At 42.6% G+C, this 18,562-nt stretch overlaps 1 protein-coding gene across 1 annotated transcript in view; it reads left to right on the top strand.

Annotated features, from left to right (window-relative positions):
- The first annotated feature begins 1,602 nt into the window (after positions 1-1,602).
- Positions 1,603-18,562, top strand: part of SLC30A5 (solute carrier family 30 member 5) — a 40,818-nt gene continuing 23,858 nt past the window's right edge. The window contains exons 1-4 of the mRNA XM_053589311.1: positions 1,603-1,982; positions 8,698-8,820; positions 12,799-12,865; positions 13,999-14,084. Coding sequence (XP_053445286.1) covers positions 1,894-1,982; positions 8,698-8,820; positions 12,799-12,865; positions 13,999-14,084 — 365 coding nt within the window. The 5' untranslated portion in view covers positions 1,603-1,893. The remainder of the gene's footprint in view (positions 1,983-8,697; positions 8,821-12,798; positions 12,866-13,998; positions 14,085-18,562) is intronic.

Here is an 18,562-nt window from a genome sequence, read left to right as displayed (position 1 = left end):
TTACTTTTCAAAAACAAGATAATACAACAGTTAAAGCTATGCTTAACCAAATCTCCCTCCTTCTCCTCTGTTCTACCCTCATGAACTTCATTCCAAGGCCTTTATCTAGGGATCACCATCAGTTTTCCAGCCCTCCTCCCAACCCCCCAAAAAACACAAAAGTGCTTTTTATTTGATAGATCGCCTCAGGCTCCTGCTGACAAAGAGAATCTTTAAATTAGAAAGTGTTTGGGATAAGAGAGAAGGCCTTGAAGATTCCATGCTTGCACAAACACTGTCACTCTTGGAAAAATGCTCTGGGGTAGTTTGGAGGCAAGGAAATTTAGGCCAAATACCAATTTCTCCTCCCCAAAGTCCATCAAAGGATAGATCCAAAAAAGGTAGACTACTATTTCCAATTGATTCTCTACAGATTCAAGGACAGTTATTTCTCTGGGCATCATGCTCAATTTTTGTTTTTGTTTTTATTTTTGTTTTTGAGACAGACCTTCGAGCTGTGGCCCTGGGTAGAGCCACTGGGTCACAGCTCACAGCAACCTCCAACTCCTGGGCTTAAGCAATTCTCTTGCCTCAACCTCCCAATGGGACTACAGGCACCCGCCACAATACCCAGTTATTTTTTGGTTATAGTTGCCATTGTTGTTTGGCAGGCCCGAGCTGGATTTGAACCCGCCAGCTCTGGTGTATGTGGCAGGCGCCTTAGCCGCTTGAGCTACAGACGCCGACCCGTCATGCTCAGCTTAAAGACTGTGAGCTTTTTCATTAGAAACATGTTGATTCCTACTCTCAGAAATTTAGATGCAGAGCATACATGTATTATAATCCTTCTGGGCAGGCTCTGTGGCTCAGGCCATAACTCTAGCATTCTGGGAAGGCCAGGAGAGAGGATTGCTTACGGCCAGGCAGGAGTGGGAAACCAGCAAGGGCAAGACGCCCATCTCTATTTTTTTTAGAGACAGAGTCTCACTTTATCACCCTGGGTAGAGTGCCATGGCATCATAGCTCACAGCAACCTCCAACTCCTGGGTTTAGGCAATTCTCTTGCCTCAGCCTCCCCAGTAGCTGGGACTACAGGTGCCTGCCACAACGCCCGGCTATTTTTTTGTTGCAGTTTGGCCGGGGCTGGGTTTGAACCCACCACCCTCGGTATATGGGGCCGGCACCCTACTCACTGAGCCACAGTGCCACCCGCCCCATCTCTATTTTTAAAAATAGAAAAATTAGGTGTAGTTGCGTGCGCCTGTGGTCCCAACTACTCCGGAGGATGAGGCAGCAGTTTGAGTTCGCAGCGAGCTTTACCTCTGCACTACTCTAGCCCGAGCGACAGAGGCTCTGCCTCCAAGAAAAAATATCCCTAACGCAGAGGGCAAGACTGTCCAGATATGGTTAAACTTGTGGGGGTTTTATGCCCTGTCATTGTTACTTACAGAACACTGAAACCCGCCGTACCAGTGGTGGCCCCTAGGTGACGCTGCAGGGACAGCTAAGTGAGCCGGGGCTTTGGACAGATAGGGGGCGGAGGATTCGGAGCGTTTCCCTGCGATGGGAGGAGCCCAAAGGGGGCGAAGGAAGGCGAGCCTTCCTCTGTGCGCAGGCGCAGGACTCGGCACTCCCCCGGGAGTGAGGGCTGCTGGGCCCGATGACGTGGCCTGGCATGGTCCCTGCTAGTGTGCCTCCCAGGAACCCCGCGCCGCCGGAACTGCCCGCGGCCTAGTCCCGACCGAGAGTGTGATCCGGAACTAGGGACAGCTACGGCAGCGGCCAGGCTTGCGTGGACCCGACGGGGCCGCTGCCATGGGGGAGTGACCCCCCTGCGCCCGCTGGTCCGCGGCAGCGGCGAGACATGAGGAGACCTCGCGGCAGGGGCAGCGGCGGCGGCTCCTGATCCCCGGCATGGAGGAGAAATACGGCGGGGACGTGCTGGCCGGCCCCGGCGGCGGCAGTGGAGGCGGCCTCGGGCCGGTGGACGTTCCCAGCGCTCGGTAAGGGACCGATACGGGCTCGCCTGTCGCTCACGCGCGGACCGGGACGGCAGCTGCCAACCCAGCCGCTCCGGACACACCTTACCACACTTCCCTCCCCGCTGACACCCGGAACGTCCTGGGGCTGGCGCGCGCCCCGGAGCCCTCAGTCCTCTCCCGAGGCTTCCCTGTTTGCAGGCTGCCTCTAGGTTCCCCGGGCTCCTCTGGGGCCGGCTGCAGAATGAGCGCTCTGAAACGCAGGAAGCTTCTGCCGGAGTTTCTGGCTTTTAGGATAGACCACCAACCTTAGAACTGCCTGCCGGTTCACGTGAGATGTTTTGGCTGATCCATGAGAAATGTTTCTCTTGGCAGTTTCTCCCTAAATTAGGAGTTCAGTGACTACTTAACCATTTTGACGTCTCCCTATGTGAATTAGGGGACGGTGTCACCAGTGAACTCGGAATGTTCCGGTTAACCCAGCACCTGAGAATCCAGCCCTGTTCCTTTTTTGGTTTATGTTATTGTATTATTAAGTGAGAAATGTGTGCTTGTCAAAAAATTCAGACAGTACAAAAATTCCTCTTTACTGTCCGCAGTCTTCCACCAACCTCAAAAGGGACCAAGTGACCGCGTTTGAGTATATACTTCCTGACCTAAGTTCTCAGGTAGTGTCCAAAAGATGCATAAAGTATGGCCCACCGAGTTGGTTGGAGCTGGTATTTATTGCCTACATTTTTAATGAGGTTCAGTTTTTCTTGTTCTAGAATATTTTCTTTTGGGCTTAAAGAGTGATAAATTCTTTAGAACTGTAGTAATAACATTACTAACAACGATTTTTTTATTTTATTTATTTATTTATTGCAGTTTTTGGCCAGGGCTGGGTTTGAACCGGCCACCTCCAGTATATGGGGCCGGAGCCCTACTTCTTTGAGCCACAGATGCCGCCCTAACAACCATTTTTTTTTTTTTTTTTTGGTAGAGACAGAGTCTCACTTTATGGCCCTCGGTAGAGTGCGGTGGCGTCACACAGCTCACTCCTGGGCTCAAGCGATTCTCTTGCCTCAGCCTCCCAAGTAGCTGGGACTACAGGCGCCCGCCGCACGCCCAGCTATTTTTTTTTTTGGTTGCAGTTTGGCCAGGGCCGAGTTTGAACCCATCACCCTCGGTATATGGGGCCGGCGCCTTACCGACTGAGCCACAGGCGCCGCCACAACCATTTTTTAATGAAAATATGCTAGAACAGAACTTCAACTGCATTGTTGAAGCATAAATTACCAATCTACTTTGAGTATCTCATTTTGTAGATAACAATGTATCGGATGTCAATTATCAAGACATGACAACTAAATGTAATAGATGATTCTAGTCTGGATTTGATGGTAGAAGGAAAAAAAATGCTTTTAAGGACTTTACTAGGTCAGTTGACAAAATTGGACTATGGACAGTAAGATAAAAGTATTATATCCCTGTTAAATTTCCTGAAGTTGATAACTCTGCTGGTTGGTTTTATTTTTTGTTGTCTTTGTTTGTTTGTTTGATTTGTTCTGTTTTGAAACAGAGTTTCACTTTTGTCACTCTTGGTAGCAACCTCAAACTTTTGGGCTCAAGCAATTCTCTTGCCTAAGACTCCCAAGTAGCTGACTACAGGCACCTGCCACTATGCCCAGCTATTTTTAGAGATGAGGTCTGGCTCTGGCTCAGGTTGGTCTTGAACCTGTGAGCTCAGGCAGTCCACCCGCCTGGCCTCCCGTGTGCTGGGATTACAGGCATGAGCCACCATGTCTGGCAACTCTGCTGGTTTTATAGGAAAATGCCCATGTTCTTAAGAAATACAACTATTTAAAAAATAATAATAAATACAACTATTTAAGTATAAAAGAGCATCATATATTTTACTTATTCTCAAATAGTCCAGAGGAAAAATTGCCTATGTATGTACATATATAGAGAAAAAATAATAAACAGGAAAATACATTAGCAACTAGGGAATCTAAGTAAAGGTATACTATTCTTACAACTTTTATGCAAACAAATTATTTTTAAATAAGTAGTTTAAAACTGTTAGGGAAATGTGGCAAACCATCCATTGATACCTTATTTGAATTATTTACTTGTCAGAGTTGCCCTTCTTTCTGTTTTTTTTTTTTTGTTTTTTGAGACAGAGCCTCAAGCTGTTGCCCTGGGTAGAGTGCAGTGGCATAACAGCTCACAGCAACCTCCAACTCCTGGGCTTAAGCGATTCTCTTGCTTCACTCTCCCAAGTAGCTGGGACTACAGGCACCTGCCACAACGCCCACCCGGCTATTCTTTGGTTGTAATTGTCATTGTTGTTTGGCAGGCCTGGGCTGGATTCAAACCCACCAATTCTGGTGTATATGGCTACCACGTTAGCCCCTTGAGCTACGGGCGCCATTTTAGTCTATATAAAGTAAAACTCTCCATCCATTGATGGATTCCAGGTTGCAAGAGTTTTACTTTATATAGACTAAAAATCAAATACTGCTTATAATCTGCAACAAAAACTAATTGACAAATTATTTAACTTTGGATATTTTTTATGCCTAAATCCATAAATATGGATTGTTTTACATAAAGGTTTCTATTTTGGCTTAAGTCCGCTTTGCAGGAAAGGGCAGAGGGTAACAGCCAGCATTTATTGAGCACCTCTTATGTTCTAAGTGCTTTAATACGTCATCTCATTTAATTCTTACAACAGTCCTACAAACTAAGTAGTGGTATCCTTGTTTCACAGATCAAGAAACTGAATAGAAGACAAGTAATTTGGCCAAGGTCACATAACTAATAAATGAGCTGCGAGTCCTCATTATTTCAGACCCCATGTATAGTGCCTTCTACAAAGTAGACACGTGAATATTTATTGAATTAATTAAACTTGAATTACACACTGATTTTATTTTTTAACCAGAGAACTGTGAACTGCTGCAGTGGGCAAAGCCCAAGAAGCAAGTTTGAACCCAAATCCAAATATCAATAATTTCAGGCTTAGAGAACCAGAAAATATAAGCCTTCACAGAAAAGGCCAGTGATACCTTTGACAAGACTAGCTAATGGCAAGTAATAAATTATAAGTTGGGGAGGTGGATTGGATCCCCCCCTGTAGAGCCTCCCTTTCCACTTCTCTCCCTCCACTGCTACAATAATGGTAGCAGAAGATCTTCTATACATATCAGATGAAAAGTCACATAGCAGTATCAAAATATGTGAACAATTGAGAATATGTGGATGTATGTAATATACAGTAGAACCTCCATAGTTAACCACCTCCCTATGTTGACCCGCATCTGAAGTGGAGACTGGACATTTACTACATGCACATCAGTACAGTAGGCTTAGGTCCTTATGTTAGCCACCTCCATATGTTGACCAGTTTGTTACAGTCCCTTGGATGGTCAGCTTTCAGAGAGGTTCTACTGTATATGTGTGGAGATGCAAAAGAAAAGGTTTAGAAGAATGTTATCGATACCAATGAAGAAGAAAGTAGAGATGATTTTATTTAAAACTTAGAACAGCCAGCTATTCCAGAATTACTTTTGTAACCTATGACTTTTTTCTTTTTAATTTAAAAGAGGAGTAAAGGCTTGGCGCCTGTAGCTTAGTGGCTAGGGCACCAGCCACATACACTGGAGCTGGCAGGTTCGAATCCAGCCCTGGCCTGCCAAACAACAATGACAACTACAACCAAAAAATAGCTGGGCATTGTGGCAGGTCCCTGTAGTCCCAGCTACTTGGGAGGCTGAGGCAAGAGAATCACTTAAGCCCAAGAGTTTGAGGTTGCTGTGAGCTGTGACACTACGGCACTCTACCCAGGGCGACATAGTGAGACCCTGTCTCAAAAATAAATAAATAAAAATAAAAGAGGAGTAAAGAAAATTAATGTCGTAAAAATTATAATAGTAATTACTTTGTAAGCCAGGCGCAGTGGCTCACACTTGTAATCCTAGCACTCTGGGAGGCCAAGACCAGTAGATTGCCTGAGCTTGCAGGTTTGAGACCAGCTTGAGCCAGAGTGAGACCTCGTCTTTAAAAATACCTGGGTATTGGGCGGCGCCTGTGGCTCAGTGAGTAGGGCGCCGGCCCAATATACCGAGGGTGGCTGGTTCAAACCCAGCCCTGGCCAAACTGCAGCAAGGAGATAGCCGGGCGTGTGGCGGGCACCTGTAGTCCCAGCTGCTCAGGAGGCTGAGGCAGGAGAATCACTTGAGCCCAAGAGTTGGAGGTTGCTGTGAGCTATGATGCTACAGCACTCTACCCAGGGCGACAGCTTGAGGCTCTGTCTCAAAAAAAAAAAAAATAGCTGGGTATTGTGGCGGGTGTAGTCTGAGCTACTTGGGAGGCTGAGGCAAGAGAATCACTTGAGCCCAAGTGTTTGAGGTTTCCGTGAGCTATAATGGCACGGTACTCTACCGAGGGTGACATAGTAAGACTCTGTCTCAAAAAAAAAAAAAAAAGGAATTTCTGGACTGCTGTGATTTTAATGTAACTCTAATTTTCTAGATCTTTGTTTTTTTTTTTTTTCTCCTCCTTACCTGGTTTACAGTGTTGTTCTTTGTGTTCTTTCTTCTTTTCTGCTGCCTTATTTTTACACTTAGTTAAGAGATCAAAGAGTAGAACTGGGCACAGGCTATCCTCCTCCGTCAGCCTCTCCTCAGTAGCTGGGACTATAGGGTACCACACCTGGCTATACTTTAAGTCATTATGACTTTTTTCTGTAGCTTAAGCAGACAAAAGTTCATTTTAATCTTAGGTTTGAATATGTATTTTGTCTTTTATATTTAGAGATTATTTTACCATGGGCCATTATGAATATGTAATTGGGAACACTTGAGAAAATGGGAACTTTAAAAAGCCCTTTTGAGTGAACTTTGATTTTCTACGTGGTATATTAGAAAGAGCATACTTAAGAAACATGGGTTCAACTCTACCTAGTACTCTGGGCTTCAACTTTCCAAGGTACAACATGAGAGAAATTAGGCTACACAGTATCTATACAATGTTTTTTACTTCTCAAATGTTAATGTTTATTTTTTTTCTACTATATATACATTTACTTTTATACCTATATAATTGCTCCAGATATAGTAAGTCTCCCAGAAGGGTTCTCTGCTGGCTGTTGGGGCATTGGAGTTAAATGAAAGAAGCGGTGGGGGGGTGGGAGGGGCAGGATTAAGAAGGGAAACTTACTTTTACTCTCCATTGGTTTTTTTGTTTGTTTTTGTTTTTAGAGTCTCACTGTGTCACCCTTGGTAGAGTGCTATGGAGTCCATGTCTCACAGCAACCTCAAATTCCTGGACTTAAGCAATTGATTTTCTTGCCTCAGCCTCCCAAGTAGCTGGGACTACAGGTGCTCGCCACAACACCCAGCTATTATTAGAAATGAGATATCGCTCTGGCTCAGGCTGATCTCAAACCTGTGAGCTCAGGCAGTCCACTCACTTAAGCCTCCCAGAGTGCTAGATATGGTGTTTTTTCTTGATCTCCACATTTAAAAAAAGTCCACTACCACCACATGTGCGCAATGGCTCAAGCCTGTAATCATAGTACTCTGGGAGGCTGAGGGGGTGAATTGTCTGAGTTCATGAGTTCGAGACCAGTCTGAGCCAGAAGGAGACCCCCATCTCTAAAAATAGCGGGCACTGTGGCAGACGCCTGTAGTCCCAGCTACTTGGGAGGCTAAGGCAAGAGAATCACTTAAACCCAAGAGTTTGAGGTTCTTGTGAGTTAAGATGCTACAGCACTCTATCGAGGGTGATAAAATGAGACTCTGTCAATAAATTAATTAAAATAAAAAGCCCACTGCCTCATCCTTTCTTCTTTGCTTTTTGTTTAGACCTTGCCAGAGACTACGCCTCAGAACTGACTCCGACTCCTACGTAGGGTTGGGAGAATTGTTTGTGCTGAGCAGGGTCCTGGGGATCTGGTTTCTTAGACTTCCTAAGGCTCCTCCTCTTTTCAGCTTCTCACTGGCCTATGGTGCTTACAACTCCTGAGCCTTTTCAGGACTTTGTAGGTCTGGTTACTTGACTTTTCAACCATAACTCTCAACTATTTAACTTTGTAAGGCAGAGGGAGGGGCAAACCAAAAGCATTTACCATTCCTCTGTTTCTTCTTCCTATATTGTGGTCCTCTCATTTCATCATAGATAGAATTTAGTGTCTGTTTTTCTTCTTGTTTGGAGGATTTAAGTTAAAAAGTAAATTATAAAACTAGTCTAGCAACTTAACTAGGAACATTTTATTTTTGTTCTGGTGCTTTAACAAAAAATAAATCTATTCGCAGTTACTCATGTACATTGAAAAGAAACCAGAAGTAGCGCCCAGGCCAACTAAGCAACAGTGACAACTACAAAAAAAGGAAAAATAGCCAGGTGCTGTGTCAGGCTCCTGTAGTCCCAGCCACTTGGGAGGTTGAGGCAAGAGAATCAGTTAAGCCCAAGAGTTAGAGGTTACTGTGAGCTGTGACGCCGCAGCACTCCACCAAGGGTGACATAGTGAGACTCTCAAAAAAAAAAAACCAGAAGTATATATGCCAACGTGTTAGCAGTACTTATGTGAATGGTGAATCGTTTAGGAATTTTTTTACTGTTCTCTTTTTTTGTTTGTCTATTTCTGTGGTTCCTGGTAACAAACTCTATTACTTGTATAAGAAAAAAATAGAGATTAATGAGTTCCATGTGATTTCATTGATACTAAAATTTGTTTGCTTTTATTTTTCAGGTTAACAAAATATATTGTGTTACTATGTTTAACTAAATTTTTGAAAGCTGTGGGACTATTTGAATCATATGATCTCCTAAAAGCAGTTCATGTTGTTCAGTTCATTTTTATATTAAAACTTGGGTGAGTATAAATGGGGCTTTTTTCTTAATTGTTTTATTTCTTTGAAAATCCATTTTAACTATCTTTAGGAAAATTATATTGAATTTTTTTGTGCAATTTATTCTTCTTGACAAGTATTAGATAAACTTTTTTTAATGTAAGAATACTTAAAGGTTAGAGTATAAGGAGACATAAGAAAAGGGGTTGTTGTCCTCTAGTTACATACTAAAACATAGACTGTAGTTTGTGTTAATGGAATTTTTGTAAGTTTCTTTTAATATCTGGCCTAATAGAGGTCTGCGGGGTTCTCATATCTGCTCCAGCATTCAACCTGTTGCCATATCTTACATCATCTAGCCTCTGAAAAACTTTGTTGTACACTTCTGAGAGAATAAGAGTGAGAAGCAGATAATATTTTGGTATTTCCATGAAAGTGGTTTAGATCTTGCCTATTCTCTAAAAGACTTTCACAAACCCTGGGGATTCCGAGAGTATTTCATGGACATAGCCCATTCTGCAAGCAGGTGCAGAATGTTACCTGAGGCTTGTCTTGGCACAGATATTTCTTAATATCTAAATTAAACCATGCTAGCCTGTGTACACCACATAATCCCCTTATAGTACAGGGTATGTAATAAAACATTCATGCTAAACAAAGATTTCTGGGCCTTGAAATTGACAGTAAGCACCTTCTGTGTTAATACAAATTAGAAGCTATCGGGATTATTATTTTGGTAATTTGGGAGAAATTTTCTTTCTCTTTTTTTTTTTTTTTTTGGAGACAAAGTTTCACTATGTCGCCCTCAGTAGAATGTTGTGGCATCACAGCTTATAGCAAACTCAAACTCCTGGGCTTAAGCAATTCTCTTGCCTCAGCCTACAGGCGCCCACCACAACACCGGCTATGGTTGTTGTCATTGTTTGCTCAGCAGGCCCGGACTGGATTTAATCTCGCCAGCTCTGGTTCATGTGGCTGGCTCCTTAGCCGCTTGAGCTACAAGCACTGAGTCAGAAAAAGATTCTTTTTTTTTTTAATTAATTTTAAATCATAACTGTGTACATTAATGCGATCATGGGGCACCATACACTGGTTTTAAGGAAAAGATTCTTGACTAGGAAATTTTAAGCACCAGTTGTATGCATTTTTTTTAGACAGTTTTTTTTTTTTTTTTTTGAGACAGAGTCTTATTATGTCGACCTTGGTAGAGTGCTGTGGTGTCACAGGTCACAGCAACCTCAAACTTTGGGCTTAAGCAATTCTCTTGCCTCAGCCTCCCAAGTAGCTGGTATTACAGGTGCGCACCACGATGCCCAGCTATTTTTTTGTCGTTGTTTAGCAGGCCCTGGTGAGGTTCGAACCCACCAGCCCTGGTGCATGTGGCAGGTGCCTAACCCCTGAGCTATAGGTGCCAACCTGTATACGTTTTTTTTCTTTTTGAGACAGTGCCCCAGCTGTTGCCCTGGGTAGAGTGCCGTGGTATCACAGCAACCTCTAACTCCTGGACTTAAGTGATTCTCTTGCCTCAGTCTCCCAAGTAGCTGGAACTACAGCGTCCGCTACAATGCCTGACTATTTTTTTATTCTAGTTGTCATTGTTGTTTAGCAGGTCTGGGCTGGATTTGATCCCACCAGCTCTGGTGTATGTGGCTGGCACCATAGCCGCTTGAGCTACAGGCATGAAGCCAATGTGTACATTTTTTAAAAAGTGTTTTATCAGTGTGATAAAACAATATTTACCAAACAATATAAACAATATTTACAGTGAAAGGTAGGAACATGTAATTAGCATTTTCTTCATTTTATTAGGTTCTTTTGGAATATACTATTACTGAATTTTATTTTTATTTTTATTTTTTTTGTAGAGACAGAGTCTCACTTTATGGCCCTCGGTAGAGTGCCATGGCATCACACAGCTCACAGCAACCTCCAACTCCTGGGCTTAAGCGATTCTCTTGCCTCAGCCTCCCGAGCAGCTGGGACTACAGGCGCCCGCCACCACGCCCAGCTATTTTTTGGTTGCAGTTCAGCCGGGGCCGGGTTTGAACCCGCCACCCTCGGTATATGGGGCTGGCACCTTACCAACTGAGCCACAGGCGCCACCCTACTATTACTGAATTTTAGAGAAGATAGGAATAGTTTTCTCTGGTATTTCAAAAAAAACTTTAAAAATTATTATAAAAAAAAATTGAAACTACTTTTGTGACTTATGAACTAATTCTGAAGACAATTACAAAGGTGGAGTTCTGGCCAAGGACAGTGGCTCACTGCAGTACTTATGTAATCCCAGTACTTTAGGAGGCCAAGGCAGGATTATTGCTTGAGGCCAGGAGTTTGGACCAGCCTGGCCAATATACTGAGACTTGGTCTCTACAAAAAATTTAAAAATTAGTTGAACATGGTCACGCATACACCTTTAATCTCAGCGCCTCCCAGGCTGAGTCAGGAGCCAGATATTCGGGTTACAACAAACTATGATCAGGGTCCTGCACTCAGCCTGGGTATTAGAGCAAGATCCTATCTCTAAAAAAATAGAATTATAAAATAAATAACAAAAGAAAAGTTCCCAAAATGTTGCAGTGGGAGCCTTATTAAAATACAGTTCTCCAGGCTGGGCGCTCGTTGCACAGTGGTTACGGCGCACAGTGCCAGCCACACCCACCAAGCTTGGCAGGTTCGAACCCAGCCCAGGCCAGCTAAATAACAATGACAACTGTGGGTAGTGCCTGTGGCTCAGTGAGTAGGGCGCTGGCCCCATATACTGAAGGTGGCAGGTTCAAACCCAGCCCCAGCTGAACTGCAACCAAAAACTAGCTGGGCGTTGTGGCTGGTGCCTGTACTCCCAGCTGCTCTGGAGTCTGAGGCAGGAGAATCGTGGAAGCCCAAGAGCTGGAGGTTGCTGTGAGTCCTGTGACATCATGGCACTCTAGTCCTGTGACATCATGGCACTCTACCAAGGGCGGTAAAGTAAGACTCTGTCTCTACAAAAAAAAAAAAACAATGACAACTGCAACAAAAAATAGCTGGGCGTTGTGCCAGGCATCTGTAGTCCCAGCTACCTGGGAAGCTGAGGCAAGAGGATCGCTTAAGCCAGTGGTTCTCACCTTCCTAATGCTGCAGCCCTTTAATACATTTCCTGTGAGTCAAAACCCACGGCCCTTTAATACATTTCCTGTGAGTCAAGACCCACAGGTTGAGAACCGCTGGCTTAAGCCCAAGAGTTTGAGGTTGCTGTGAGCTGTGACGCCACAGCACTCTACTGAGGGCGACATAGTGAGACTCTAAATAAATAAATAAATAAATAAATAAAATAAAGGCTGGGCGCCTGTAACACAGTGGTTATGGCGCCAGCCACATAAACCAAGGCTGGCAGGTTCAAACCCAGCCTGGGCCAGCAAAACAGCAATGACAACTGCAACAAAAAATAGCTGGGTGTTATGGCAGGCACCTGTAGTCCCAGCTACTTGGGAGGCTGAGGCAAGAGAATTGCTTAAGCCCAAGAGTTTGAGGTTGCTGTGAGCTGTGACACCACAGTGCTCTACCCAGAGCAACTTAGTGGTACTCTGTCTCAAAAAAAAAGTAAAAATAAAATACAGTTCTCCAGTATGATTTCTAGTTTAGAGGCTAACATACCTTTCAAGATCTAGTGTATTTGTTTACAATAAATGTCTTGCCTCAGCGTCTATAGCTAGGGTGCCAGCCACATACACCAGAGCTTGCAGGTTTAAATCCAGCCCTGGCCCGCCAAACAACAGCAACAAAAATAGCCTGGCGTTATAGCGAGCACCTGTAGTCCCAGCTATTTGGGAGGCTGAGGCAAGAGAATCACTTAAGCCAAAGAGTTAGAGGTTGCTGTGAGCTGTGACACCATGGCACTCTACCCGGGGCAACAGCTTGAGACTCTGTCCCTAAATAAGTAAAATAAAATAAATGTCTTTACTTTAAACTTCATGTATTTAATGTTGACTAATATTAATATATTAATGTTTCAATATTTACAGGACTGCATTTTTTATGGTTTTGTTTCAAAAGCCATTTTCATCTGGGAAAACTATTTCCAAACATCAGGTAAAGTTTTTGCAGAATCCTTTATTCCTACTGAATGAGGATACAATGTTCAATTTAAGTACACAGTGGAACATTTCTAGAGTTAACTTACTCTTCACTTGTCTTGTTAGAACAGAGGCTCCAAGAAATATAAAGTGCTAAAATAATGGAATGTTTAAAAATACAGAAAAGGGTAAAAAATATTGAAAACAATTATATAATGTTTTTCTTTAATATTGGCTTTTTATTCTGAAAGTATACAAATCAGACATGAAGCCATGCCCAAGAGCCTAGTGCAAATGTGACTACGAGGCCGATAAAGCAAAGGGATTAAGAGTCAAAGGCCTCTGGAGTCAGACAAATTTATGTTCCATCGCCCTACTTACTGAGCCTTACTCTGGGCAAGTTATAGAAACTTAATTTCTTTTTAACTTAATTTGATCACCTTAAAATGGAACTATGAGGAGTAAATAATACATAAGAATTTCTTAGAATAATGGCTGGTATGTAATAAGTATGCAGTACATATTAGGGTGTAACACATCACACTCATTGTCATTTTCCCCTTTAGACAGCTGAGGGACTTCATGCTGGATATGTCCTACATTTTGCATAATTATCTCACATTGTCACTTCCTTGGACAGCAGTTACACCCTACTACATGTTTGCTTTATGCCATTACTTAGAAAACTACACTATGTTGTTTTTTTTTTAAATTAGAATGGCAGATTTTAAGTACTTCTTTACAGACCAAGAATATTTTTAAAAATAAGATTAATATTTAAGCCCCATCTTATATTTTTTACTCTTTTTTTCAAATACTGGAGCACTAAAGATCCATGATGGGAAAGAATTTAAAGACTAAAGTATAAAAATTCCTAGGAAAGTAGTGATAAATGGGGGGAAAAATGCAGAAAGACTTTAATATCTAACAACAGACAAATATGCAGATAATGGAAAACAGAACAGCATCTAGTAAATCTGTAATTATTCAAAAGATCTTAACATTTTCTATTTAATGTCAAGATATGTAATTATTTCACCTTTAAAATATTCATTACCATTATTATCTTTCCCTGTAGATTTTATTTAAGATTGAGATTTTAGCAAAACATGTTACTGAAACTCTTTATTTTTTTGTTTCCATTTGTAGTGGATCAAAATATTTAAACATGCAATTGCTGGGTGTATCATTTCACTCTTGTGGTTTTTTGGCCTTACTCTTTGTGGACCACTAAGGTAAATAAAAATGCATATTTTGAATATTTGTTCATATTTCTTCATTTTGAATATTAACTTTATTTTATGTCAAACGTTTATTTGTATAAATGCTTTTATCATTTTGATAGCATTGGATATAATTTAACAAATGGGCTGGGGTGGGGAGAAACTGTTCATTATGTAGACTAGTTATTTATTGTCTACCATTAATGTATTTATTCATGATTTGTCATAGAATCCAAAGGATTTCAGAAAATTTTTCACATAGGTGGCTTTTTAAAAACATTTTTAGTCATCCCTTTCAGCAGTTAACTGAGAAGCTAAAAGATCTGAAGTGGTGAATAAAGTCAAGGAATAAGAAAAACAATAAGTAAGTAAATAAGTATTAAAAAAAAAATAAAAGAGAGGCTGAGCATAGAGACATAGCCTGTAATCCTAGCACTCTAGGAGGCTGAGGTGGATCGATTGCTTGAGCTTAGGAGTTGGAGACCAGGCCAAGCAAGAGTGAAGTGCCGTCTCTACTAAAAATAGAAAAACTAGCTGGGCATTGTGGCAGGCACCTATAGTCCCAGCTACTAGGGAGGCTGAGGCAAGAGAATCATTTCAGCCCAAGAGTTTGCAGTTGCTGTGAGCTATGATATCATTGCACTCTAATGAGGGCGACAAGGTGAGACTCTTGTCTCAAAAAAAGAAAGAAAAAGAAATTATGTTTCAGGTATCTTACTAAATCACTGTCCCTGTGTGTTAGGATAGGGAGGGAAGGGGTAAATACTTAAATGTTACTTTGGTCCTTATTTAGTCATACTTCCTGTCCTTACAATCCCTTACAACCCCAGCACTGCCGCTCTCACTATTTTACTAAGACCATTATGCATTTTCTTGATTGGAGAGACTTCTTTGGCATTTCGTTGTCTGTCTTACTTTAGGATAGTATTACATTGTTTTCTTTTTTTTTCAGTTTTGGCTGGGGGTGGGTTTGAACCCCCCCCTGCCCCCCCCGTATATGGGGCCGGCGCCCTACTCCTACGGGCACCACCCCGTATTACATTGTTGATATACTTATTTTATTAAATTATATTTTTCCAAATGTTAATAGAATTAAAGTGATCACTGATGTGTTCTCAGTGCAGATTTTTGAGTAAAGAGGAAAAATGAAAAATGTATGGGGCCGGGCATAGTGCCTCACGCCTGTAATCCTAGCACTCTGGGAGGCTGAGGTGGGTGGATTGCCTGAGCTCATGAGTTCTAGACCAGAGCAAGACCTTGTCTCTAAAAAAAAATAGCCAGGCGCTCTCTCTCCTCTTTCTCTGTCTCTCTCTGTCTCTCTCAGTCTCCATCTCTCCCCCCCCTTTCCTCTCTCCTCTTTTCTCCCCTCTTCCTTTCTTTCCTCACTCCTCCTTGGTGTTGTCCTGCAACATCCCCCCCTCACCAATAAAGACCTTTCGTACAAGCCTTGGTGGTCTATGAGATCTCTGCCAGTCAAGTGCCCCCCCTTTCATCTGGTGTTAGAAGTGGATGTAATTAGGGAACGCTCCCAAGGGTAGCTTCCACCTCTTCCACAGGATTTGAGCTCCTGGGAGCTCCCTATCCTCCTCTCACACTCCTGGCGCTCACCACCACATCAGCTTGTGTCCATTTGCCAAAGCGCTCTAACCAGCACCCAACATGGACCCCATCCAGACTCGGTACTCAGTTGGTACTCCAAACCTACAACAAGAGAAACTGTTCTTCGTGAATGAACTATGCTACTACGAACCACAAGACTTTCCTAAACACCACTTCTAAACAACCACGGCTAAAAGAACAGTCTGAAAAGCAAAAATTTACATCCTCCCAACGGAAAAAAAAAAAATCATAATTGTCCTCTAGTTGGCCAATTGAAACTACGAGCCCCTCTCAGCAGGAAGAAACTATAGAAGAGAGAACTCTACGTCCCCTATCCCAAGGCCCACTCCCTATTTTTAATAAATCAAGAAGGGAGGAATGTTAGATAATTGCCCCAAAGAAAGCCCCTCCCAACTTATGGCCTACCCCTAACGCCTCTTCCAACCAGGGCAATAACTCCTTATTGGCTATTCTACCCTCCCATCACCATTCTAAGACTTCCCCTAGCCGAACCTATATAACTCTCTCTCGCACACGTGCTCTCTCTCTCTCCCCTCTCTCTCCTCTCTCTCTGTCTCTCTCGGTGTCCGTCTCTCCCCCCCTTTCCTCTCTCTCTCTTTTCTCCCCTCTCTCTCTCTCTTTCCTCACTCCTCCTTGGTGTTGTCCTGCAACATCCCCCCTCACTAATAAAGACCTTTTGTACAAGCAAAAAAAAATAGCCAGGTGTTGTGGCAGGCGCCTGTAGTCCCAGCCACTTGGGAGGCTGAGGCAAGAGAGTCACTTAAGACCAAGAGTTTGAGGTTGCTGTGACTCAACATTCTACTGAAGGACACAAAGTAAGACTCTGCCTCAAAAAAAAAAAAAAAAAGTATGGGTGGTGCCCATAGCTCAGTGGTTACGGTGCTGGCCACATTCACCGAAGCTGGTGGGTTCAAACCCAGCCCAGGCCAGCTAAAGCCACAATGACAACTGCAACAAAAAAATAGCCAGGCCTTGTGGTGGGCATCTGTAGTCCCAGCAACTTGGGAGGCTAAGGCAAGACAATTGCTTAAGCCCAAGAATTTGAGATTGCTGTGAGCTGTGTGACGCCATGGCACTCTACCAAGGGCAACATAGTAAGACTCTGTCTCAAAAAAAAAAAAAAATTCATCATGAGGCAATTTCATGCTTGTGCAGACATCACAAAGTGTACTTACACCAACCTAGATGGTATACAGCCTACTGCACACCTAGACAACATGGGATAACCTATGGATCCTGGGCTAAAAACTTACATGGCATGTTACTATACTGAATACAATTGTAATACAGTGGCAATTGTAATACAGTGGTAAGTAGTTGTGTATGTAACATAGGTAAACGTTAAAAAGGCACAGTAAAAATACAGTATAAAAGATAAAAATTGGTTTACCTGTACAGGGCACTCACTATGAGCAGAGCTTGTGGGACTGGAAGTGGCCGTGAGTGAGGCGGTGAGTGGTGAGAGAATGTGCAGCCCTAGGTACATTACAGTACACTGCTGTAGACCTTATAAACACTCTGTACTTACTTAAAACTAAATGTATTAAAAAATAATATTCTTTTTTTAATCTCTTCCCAGCTATTTTCTTCAATAATAAATTAATCTTAGCATGCCATAACACTGCTTTGTAAACTTTTTTTTTTCTTTGAGATAGAGTCTCACTCTGTAGTCCTGTGGCATCACAGCTCACAGCAACTTCCAACTCTTGGACTTAAGCAATTGTCTTGTCTCAGCCTCCCAAGTAGCTGGGACTACGGGCACCTGCTGCAACGCCCAGCTATTGTTTTGTTGCAGTTGCCACTGCTGTTTTAGCTGGCCAGTACTGGGTTTCAACCTGCCACCCTACATACATGGGGCTGGTGTGCTACCCACAAAGCCACAGGTGCTGCCCACTTTGTAAACTTTTAATTTTTTAACTTTTAGACTGTCTTGTAATAACACTTAGATTAAAACATAAAGCACATTCTACAGTTGTACAAAAGTATTTTCTCACATATCCTTGTTCTAAAAGTGTTTTTCTTTTTTAATTTTTTTTTTTTTGAGACAGTCTTACTCTGTCACCCTGATGACATAGCTGACATACCATGGTGTCATAGCTCACAGCAACCTCAAACTCTTGGGTTCAAGTGATCCTCTTGCCTCAGCCTCCTGAGCAGCTAGAACTACAGGTGCCTGCCACAAGTTTTTCTTTTTCTTTCTTTCTTTTTTTTTTTTTTTTTGGTTGTTGTTGCAGTTTTTGTCCGGAGCTGGGTTTGAACCCAGCACCTCCAGAATATGGGGCCGGCACCCTACTCCTTGAGCCACAGGCACCACCATAGGTTTTCTATTTTTAGTAGAGATAGCACCTCACTATTGCTCAAGCTGATCTCAAACTCCTGAGTTCAAGCAGTCCACCTGCCTCAACCTCCCAGAGTGCTAGGACTACAGGAGTGGACCACCACTCCTAATTCTTTTTTTTTTAATTTTTAAACTTTTTTTTAAAAACACAGACACAAACAATTCCTGTTAGCTGAGGCCCATACAGATCAGAATCATCAATGTCATTGTCTTCTACCTCATCTTTTCTACTGGGAAGGCTTCAGGAGGAATAACATGCATAGAGCTGTCATCTGTGATAATAGGTGATATGTTATAATGACATAACAGGCAGGTCCTTCCGGAGACCTCCTGAAGGACCTGCCTGAGGCTGTTTTTCAGCTAATTTTGTTTATAAGTAGAAGGAATACATTCTAAAATAACAATAAAAAGTATAGTAAGTGCATAGACAACAAACATAGTCGTTTATCATATCTCTTCTTTTTTTGAGACAGAGTCTCACTCTTTTGCTCCAGGCTAGAGTGTCTGCCTAGTTCACAGTAACCTCAAACTC

The sequence above is a fragment of the Nycticebus coucang genome, chromosome 1 (assembly GCF_027406575.1).
Source record: "Nycticebus coucang isolate mNycCou1 chromosome 1, mNycCou1.pri, whole genome shotgun sequence".
NCBI classification, from domain to species: Eukaryota; Metazoa; Chordata; class Mammalia; order Primates; family Lorisidae; genus Nycticebus; species Nycticebus coucang.
The sequence above is the reverse complement of the archived record's forward strand: the minus strand, read 5'-3'. Positions and strand labels throughout refer to the sequence as shown.